The following is a 9,131-nucleotide window of genomic DNA, read 5'->3' on the forward strand; positions in this document are numbered from 1 at the left end:
GAGTGTATGAATGTCTTCATGTCCCATCCTCTACAGAAATAATAACTATCCCTCTTATAGTGGAGGGATCCTACTTTAGATATAATTAAAACTACATAGTGGGGATCCCATGATAGATTAGTTTTTCCCTAATTCCCGCCGAGATTCTCTCCCTTAGTGCGGCTGTAACGGCTCTTGTCTCTTGGCTCGATCTTGATCGGATTTGGTATTGGTCGATTTTCAGGTTTAGAGCTCGATATTGGCTAGGGTTCCGGTATTGACTTTGGCTCGGTATTGGTCGATCTCTGGCTCTTAAGCTCGATAACACCGCCTCACATCATAGTTCGATTTGGAATCGAGCTCGGTATTGACTTCGAGCTCGGTACTTAATTGGTCCCCAAAACTTGAGCTTGGTAACCTGACTTCAGATCTCATTTCAATATTATGAAGACGACCTTCGGTCCATCACGTTCCAATCTTGACTAATCATTCGAAGGTCAAAAACCAATTTTGACCGTATACAAACATATCCAAAAATGACACTGTATATCCGGGAAAAAAGAAGATTAATCAAGTAAATTGTGAACCAACTCGCCTGCAGTCTCCTTGACTGTCTTCCTTACATTACAATTGAGAAGACTAAACTGCATATAAACTTAAAAGAGTTCCGAAATTTGTTAGGTTAAATTAGAGTTTAAGCAAAGGGAAGCCTTGGTGCCACGCTAAAAAGATGACATGTTCAAGCCGTCAAACAAATCTTGTAGAAATGCAAGGTAAATTTACATATATTAGACCAAACGCGGTTCGGCTTTTCTCCAACTCTGCATATAAAAGGAGCTTAATTAATACACTGGGCTGCTCTTTGAGCTTAAAAAGGGGAGCCCATGCACTAAACTTTTGCTATGCGCGGGGTCCGGAGCACAAAGATCTATCGTACGCAGTCTTACCCTGTATTTCTGCAAGAGATTATTTTTACGGCTCGAACCCGTAACCTCCTGATTACATGACACCAATTTTACCAGTTACGGACCGCCATTTGAGCTTCTCACTGAAAAATGTTCCCTCTAACCGATGATACTTATCGCATGCTTACAAGGAAGGAAAATAAATAGATTTGCTGAGATAAAAGCTTAATTCACAATATTTTATTGATTGAATAAACATAGGTTATGATAAAAGAACCTAAGTCATTCCAGATTGCTAGGGCAAGCAAAATGGCGATTTTAGAAAACTCATCAACTCTATTCAAGATATATCCGTCATCGTTTATTCATAAGGTACGGAAAACCAGGTGGTGAAAACGACGTCGTCCTTTTAACGAATCGTCCTTTGAGACGAGGTCTTTTTTCAGCATTTAGTTTCCTTACTTGGTACCGAATTTTCTTGGAAAACAATCTTGTCCTCCTCTTCTCTCTGTAACGTGACACCCTTTCTTCTCTTCCTCCATCCCCGCCTCTTACTTTTCCCCCGCCATATGGTTGATGAACTCCTCCTTCTCCGATACATGTTTCCTGCGTCAACATGAAAAAAGATAAGTCAATTATAATCAGAGGCGGAATTATGATTTGAATTTAATGGGTTACTGACTCCCTTTGAAGTACGATAAATTATAGAGTAAGATTTAACTTATATACACTAACTAACTGTGAATTGTTTTTGTATATTATCATTGTAGGTTAATTTATTATTGTATTTATTGCATGTGTCGCTCGCGTGATTGGTCAAGTTATCATGAATCATGACAACAATGGGAGAGATAGCATCATCTTTTATTTAGTAAATGCATTCTTTCTGGGAGCCCGTGGCGGAGCCAAAATTTTTATTAGGGGGCAAAATATAAAGAAGTAAATCCAAGTCAAAGGGTGTCAATATGTACTATACTTAGCTACACAATGTAATTTTCCGACGAATGGACGTCAGTTAACATCCCCGGAAGAGCAGTTTGATGCAGGTATTAGCTCTAGAGAGTTACTATGCTTATTCGAGTAAGAGATACCATCAAATAAACCATAAACTAATCTTTTTTAAACTAATAACTACCATGATTGTGGAGGAATTAAAAATGGATTGGAGAAGATAAATACCAAGAAATCAGGCCAGCAGTCATCAGGATTGAAATGGGGTCGGATTCCATTAGTCCAGGGAGAAGATTGATTTGGCCAAGCACTAATGACTGCCTCATAATTAAGCCTCAAAAGCAGCCTCCTTTTTGCATCAGCTTTACTGCCGCCACATTCTGCACTAGGGACAAACTCTGTTGCTGCAGTCATATTTACCTTCTGTTCAACTGTCTCTTCATATTCAAAATCCCAATTCAGCGCTTCCCTTGCCATGTCCAATTCAGGATCCAAATGACAAGCAACAACAGCTCTCATTTCTTCATCTTCAACCTCAATCTTTATTGCCTTATTATCTTCAACAGAACCGTTAATTAGCCGACTCTGTTCTTCTTCTTCTGCTACTACTCTAAACTCTTCGCCTAACAAGCTTTCAACATCGGCAGCGAATTCAGCAAGTTCAATCTCAGAAGATAGAAACTCAGGAATCCCTAAATCATCGCATACATCTTCACTGTTCAACAAAATGTCTAAGTCATTAATTGTAGTGGTTTCATCTACCACTTCATTTGGGACTGTGCAGCAGAGTTCTGCTTCAAAGGGATCGAATACAGGGACGCGATAAAGAAGCTGCTCTTCATTTTCAAATTCATTTTCATCCGGTGAGTTTTCTTCACTTCCCATTTCTGGTACCATATTTTCCTCGTCCTTTTTCCGTTGTCCAATTTGTGTACTTTTATTCTTACCATTTCTTGGTGTTCTTGCCTTCCGAGTAAACCCTTGGTGCCAAGAAGGTTGAGAAACAGTTTGGTCGACGAATTTGGTGTCAGTTGATTTATTAGAAGATGTTTCAAGACGAACTCTTTCATGGCGACTCGCTAATTGGTTAGCTGAATGGACTGAAACATCACAGGATTGACAAAGAAAGGCATCATCAGCAGGGCAAAACCAACGAGCCCGCTTTGATAAACAGCTATCACAAGCTCTAGCTGTTTTTCCTCCAATGGCATTTGCCGTCTTGCTTTCACTAGTCATCATTTAGAAGTTAAATTAGGCTATTGAAAGAGGGAATTCTCGAGATAGGAATCAGTATCTAATGAATTCAACAGTTCCAGTACAGATGAAAGAAGGAAAGAAAAAACAGTATAATAACACAATGAGATCCTAATCTCAACAAAAAGAAAGAGGAATATGGCGAAAGTAGACGCAACTGGCTTAATTGGATTGGAAAAGTTTGAACAAGCTCCAAAACTAATTGGAACAGTTAAATATATATAAAGGACTGATTAGAAACTAAGGATATATAACTTCTTGGTACAAGAATTGCCAGTTGAGAGAGCCCACAACAGCCACTTTTGCTATACTACAGTGTTGTATTGCCTTGTTTAGCCATGCACTTTTGGCTAGCAAAAAATAAGATTAAGCTCTTTTGGTTTTGGGTCCCATGAAATTAGCCTATCTAAATGTTGATTGGCTGAATTTTGAAATCAATCTTGAACAGAGCATTCTGATTGGTTATGTGTCCAAATTAAGGATTCTTATGGGACCTCTTTGTAATATGTGACTTATATGGAGATCAACGTGAATGAAGAAGACCTGCTATTAGTGTTATTTATGACATTTTTGTCTTTATAGTTCAATTATTCTAGTTATATAAATTTTAAAAACTTTCTCTTTGTGGTCCTTTTTTGTTTCCTTTAACTTCTCCATCTCCCATCAGTGGATTCTTTCTCTGATGTTTGCATCTGTGTGCTTGATCAGAAAATCTGAACCATTATTCTCCTCCACTTGATCCACTAGCGGACGTAACAAAATGACCTCAAAATTTATTCGATAGGTAATTTCTATACCTAGAAAATTTAAAAATATAAAAATTCTCGAAATATCTATAAGAAAAATGGGCCAACTTGACATTTGCCATATCCACATATTTTTACATGCAATAGAAGTGGTTTTCCTTTCTCCATTGAATTTTGGGTGTTTTCTTTGATATTCTCTTGTTAAACGTTGTCACACCCCTTTTTTACCCCCAAAAGATAAATGTGTTATTGATTGTGGATGGTGGGTTAAAGAGTTTCTCCAATTAAAGTGACAAACTTGAATAAGGGTTATTTTATTTACAGAGTCGCCACTTGAAATTGATTTTTTGGGTGTTCCAAGTCACCTTTTGTTTGAATCCCTAGTCAAAGGAAGATTTGACTCTTTTATTATTGGTCTGCAAAACAAAGTCCGGGTAAGGAATTCCGTTGACCGGGGAGAAGGTGTAAGGCATTTCCCGAGTCCCGTGGTTCTAGCACGGTCGCTTTATTGACTAAAATTGGCTTGAATTAATTTTGAACAAACTGTGATTTATTGATTTTCATGTTTTATCTATGTACGCTTTTATTTCTTGATTAGATTTATGAGCCAACATTTACCCCATTTAAAAACAAATAAGCAGATACTTAAGACTTAAAATTTGAAGATGCCAAAATTTTAAAGCACTATGCATTTCACTTCTTACTCACTTGAATTTCAATTATCACGCTAGCCATCAATTAGTTAATTATATCAAATGGATAATTAATCACACTAAAACGAAGCCAACATGCTAATATTCTTCAAGGAACGATTCAAAGCCAACTAAAATAGGATGCTCAAAACTTAAAATATATAAAGATCATTCATGGTGTATATATTAAAAATAGTGATGCAATTAAGAGATGAACCTTAAGAAGAATCTAACTTTGAGAGGTTTACAGCAGGGGACTCCAAACAGGACCTTGACGAACTAGAAATTTCGTCGGACAAGGCGTAGACCTCGACCTCACAACAAACTTTGAACCCAACCTCTTCGAACTTAGCCAACAATGAACGGACGAGGTCAACACCTGTCGGGTTTTAAACGGTGGTTCAAGGTGATTCCAATGGAGGTTTCAAAACTGTTTAGTGCTTATTTTGAGGGTCAAAACGGGCAGCAATTTTGGTGGCTTCTCGCTACTATTGCTGCTACATTTTTGTTGCGGTTTTTTGTGTGAAAAAGAGCTGTTTTGGGGTCATTTTCGCAGCTGTTTTGGGGGTAATTTCGGGCTGAAATTTGAACTGGTTTTATAGCCGAACTGCTCCTACGTTTTTGTACATGTTGCAGCTGATTTTCAATTGATTAAAGGAGCTTTAGGGACTGACTTTCATGGCTGAAATATGGGCTCTTTGGGGGGTGTTGAGGGTGGTTTAATGGAGGTAATGTTTAGGAAGAAGATGAATATGTGACGAGGAAGAAGAAGAAGTGGAAGGTAGCTGATTTTTCTCCTACTCTTAGAGCTTTTTGGGTTTTTCTTTTTTTGTGTGTTATGTGTGTGTTTTATAGCTGAAAATGGGATATAGGATTTGTGATAGGAGACAAGCATGGGGGACAAGGAGTGGGGAACAATGGAGAGAGTAGGAAGCAAAGTGTGGGGGGACAAGCATGGGGAAAAAGTATGAAAGTGGAGTGGGGAACAAGCATGTGGGATAAGCATGGGGGACAAAGCATGGGGGACAAGTATGTGGGACAAGCATGGGGTACAAAGAAAAATTGAGTGGGGACACGTCTGGAAAGCGATAAATATTTAAGCACGGTCAAAAATTAGGTGCTCACAGCATGCCCCTCTTTGCTTGGAAACATTAAAAGTTTTCAGGCAAAGATAAAGTGAGACGTGTGACTAAGTTTTGACCATATCGTTATTCAAAAGAGGAAGAAAATAAAAGAAAAAGGTACAACCGAGTCCTGGTTTTGGGCAGCCTACATATCCCGGGTTATAAGAGAATCAGGTCGCGTGTAGTTCAAGAAAAATAATGTAGTGATGAGTTCGAAAGTCGAGCTAGGTTTCGTCGATCCTCCGGTCTGTGGTCTTGCTATTACATCAAAATTGAATGAAACTAAACAAGCCTATCAACTATGAGTTACAAAATTCGTATCTATAAGTCTTCTGAACCTTGATCTTGAGTCTTGACTGGTTGTTCATGCAGACTCTGATCTGAACCTTGATGCTTGCTAGCTGTAGGTGCTAGTTCATTCTTCTACGGCTTCTTCTGAGCAATACAGGAAATGTGAAGCTCGTAACTTCAGTCATGTCTTGAGTAGTCCATATCCTTTCCATCTGCTTCTGCATTTGGATTCACTTCTTTTCCTTTTCTTTTATTTATTCTGGATTGAGACTTTTTTTCTTTTGTTCATCTCGAACACTGTGTCTCGCGGTAAAACCTACTCAGACATCACAACAAACAAATGAACGAAATTTTTCTGCCCCAGTTTTCACTAGAAAAATTTCGTGAGTTATTGTAACAAAAATTCTAAACCACTTCTTTATTGAAAGAAGTAAAAGAACAGGAATGGTATACCCTGAAAAGGTCATGATCCCAAAAGAATGTTTCAACTAAGTATTGGTGTACCTTATGTCGGGAAAATGTGGAAAGGGAATGGGATACCCTATATTGGCAATGATATCAGGGAGTGGTGTACCATGCATTTAATCTCAAATCAACTAGGGAATGAAGTATCCTATATTGGAGAACACAGCTAAGGATTGGTGTAACCTATACTGGTAAGGAGATCGGGGATTGGTGTACCCTATACTGAAAAGGAAATATAACCAGGGGTTGGTGCCATGTATTACTGAAAAGGAAATGTAACCAGGGGTTGGTGCCATGTATTACTGGAAAAAAGAATGTTGAATCCCCTTGGTGAAAAAGTTCTACCTGGGTTAAACTATGAAAAACAAAACTGGACAAAGAGTACTTCTACCCGGCAATATGAGCTGGATCCCCCTAGGCGAAACGATTCTACCTGAGTTAAGCTACGTAAAACCTTCTGAGCAAATAGTACTTTTACCCGGAACTATGAGTTGGATCCCCCTAGGCAAAAAAGCTCTACCTGGGTTAAGCTACGAAAAACAACCTGGGCGAAGAGTACTTCTACCCAGAACTGTGAGCTGGATCCCCCTAGGCAAAAAGGTTCTACCTAGGTTAAACTACAAAAAACAACCTGGGTGAAGAGTACTTCTACCCGGAAGTATGAGCTGGATCCCCCTAGGCGAAAAGGTGCTACCTGGGTTAAGCTACAAAACAACCTGAGCGAAGAGTACTTCTACCCGGAACTATGAGCTGGATCCCTATAGGAAAAAAGGTTCTACCTAGGTTAAGCTATGTAAAAACAACCTGGGCGAAAAGTACTTCTACCCGGAACCGTGAGCTGGATCCCCTAGGCAAAAAGGTTCTACCTGGGTTAAGCTATGTAAAACAACCTGAGCGAAGAGTACTTCTACCCGGAACTATGAGCTGGATCCCCCTAGGTGAAAAGGTTCTACCTGGGTTAAGCTACAAAAAATAACCTGAGCGAAGAGTACTTCTACCTGGAACTATGTGCTGGATCCCCCTAGGCGAAAAAAGTTCTACCTGGGTTAAGCAACAAAAAGTAAGCCTGGGCAAAGAGTACTTCTACCAGGAACTATGAGCTGGATCCCCCTAGGCGAAAAAAGTTCTACCTGGGTTAAGCTACGTAAAACAGCCTGGGCGAAAAGTACTTCTACCCGAAACTATGGGCTGGATCCCCCTAGGTGAAAAGGTTCTACCTGGGTTAAGCTACAAAAACTAATCCTGGGCGAATAGTATTTCTACCCGGAAACTATGAGCTGGATCCCCATAGGCGAAAAGGTTCTACCTAGGTTAAGCTACAAAAACCAATCATGGGCGAATAGTACTTCTACCCGGAAATATGAGTTGGATCCCCCTAGGCGAAAATGTTCTACCTGGGTTAAGCTACCTAAAACAGCCTAGGCAAAAAATACTTCTACCCGGAACTATGAGCTGGATCCCCCTAGGCGAAAAGGCTCTACCTGGGTTAAGCTACGAAAATGAGAGGTATGAACAATAGTTATGCATGCTAAAAATAAAGGAAAGTGGAGATTTTGAGGAAACTTACCTTTGGTGACATTCGTCCTTTAGAAATCACCATTCTTCACTATTTTATTCATGCTGCAAACAAAGAAAAATTGTGAGTTTTGAAAATAGTGGTCAGTTTGTGGCCCTGATGTCTTTGGAAGCTTGGCTTTGTGCCCATGTTCTTTTGATGATGATTTCAACCTGCCACTAGATGTTTCCTGAATACCACTAGCATGTATGGCCCAGAGAGCCTTTGACTTTTCAAACTTTTACATGACGGTTGGTCGTGTAGGACTTAACCTTTTCAACTTTGTTTTGCCTTTGTGGAATTTCACTTTCGACTTCTTTCCTCTGAAACTTTCAATTTTTGAGAATTGGGGAACCTTTAGCTTTTTAAACTTTGCCAAAACGGTTAGCCACTTGGGATTTAACCTATTCAACTTCATTTTGCCTTGTAGGCACTTTCAATTTGATTTCCTCTTTACAAGAGTTTTTGATTTCTAAGCATCAGCCGCCATGGCCAGTCTGGGTCGACTTGATGTCGCTGCCGAGTCTTGGTGCCTTTTTTGCATATTAGCTTGTATCAAACGAAAGCCCTGTAAATCAGTCTTGCTATCCCTTCTTTGCCTTAGTTTTGGAACAGAGTTAGACTAAAATGGATTCGAAGAAAAACAAACAATGGAATGGACAATAAATTTAGACAAGAGGTATCCCTTTCGGGGAAGGAAAAAATGACTTATCTGGAGTATATGCGGACTTCAATGAACATGACATGCCTTTTGGACTTGATGTCTGATCTGTGTAAACCGTCCGACTCTTAGAAATTCATCACAACTTTTGCCTTGAAACCTAGAAACCTTGTCCATGATTGTCAATACCAATGGGTGTGAAGATCCTTTTTTCGATCAGTAGTGCCCTTTGCGGGTTTTCACCAGCTAATCTCTCTCATTTCTCTTCTCACCATCGCCTTATAGTGCCCTTTGCGGATTTTTACTAACAAGACTCTCATTTTCATTTTATTTGCTCGTCATCGCCCTATGGTGCCCGTGAGGTTTTTTCACCAATAAGACTCTCTCATTTTATTTCTCTCATTTTGGTGGCATCAGATCCAAGTGATTGTATCCTCCAATTCTTGAACATTCTCGTTGATTGATCAGAAGGACTTGAAAAGGATTTGGGTAAAAAGGATTTGGATTG

The 9,131-nt window shown here is 39.4% G+C and overlaps 1 protein-coding gene across 1 annotated transcript; it reads right to left on the reverse strand.

Moving 5' to 3' along the window:
- Window positions 1–1,102: 1,102 nt before the first annotated feature.
- On the reverse strand, window positions 1,103–3,282 carry LOC104098755 (zinc finger protein CONSTANS-LIKE 16-like). Its single transcript, XM_009605566.4, has 2 exons — window positions 2,064–3,282; window positions 1,103–1,490 (listed from the first exon to the last, which is right to left on the reverse strand). The coding sequence occupies exons 1-2, from the start codon at window positions 3,072–3,074 to the stop codon at window positions 1,239–1,241; spliced, it is 1,263 nt and encodes a 420-aa protein (XP_009603861.1). The 5' UTR covers window positions 3,075–3,282; the 3' UTR covers window positions 1,103–1,238.
- Between the last annotated feature and the right edge of the window lie 5,849 nt (window positions 3,283–9,131).

This window comes from Nicotiana tomentosiformis, chromosome 3, assembly GCF_000390325.3.
Source record: "Nicotiana tomentosiformis chromosome 3, ASM39032v3, whole genome shotgun sequence".
NCBI lineage: Eukaryota > Viridiplantae > Streptophyta > Magnoliopsida > Solanales > Solanaceae > Nicotiana > Nicotiana tomentosiformis.

Bases quoted from the DNA above. Each gene is read 5' to 3' on its own strand.
- LOC104098755 (XM_009605566.4), bottom strand. From the start codon at position 3,074: ATGATGACTAGTGAAAGCAAGACGGCAAATGCCATTGGAGGAAAAACA. The intron at 1,491-2,063 runs GTATTTATCTTC...ATGTTGACGCAG, and splicing joins ACTGCTGGCCTGATTTCTTG to GAAACATGTATCGGAGAAGG.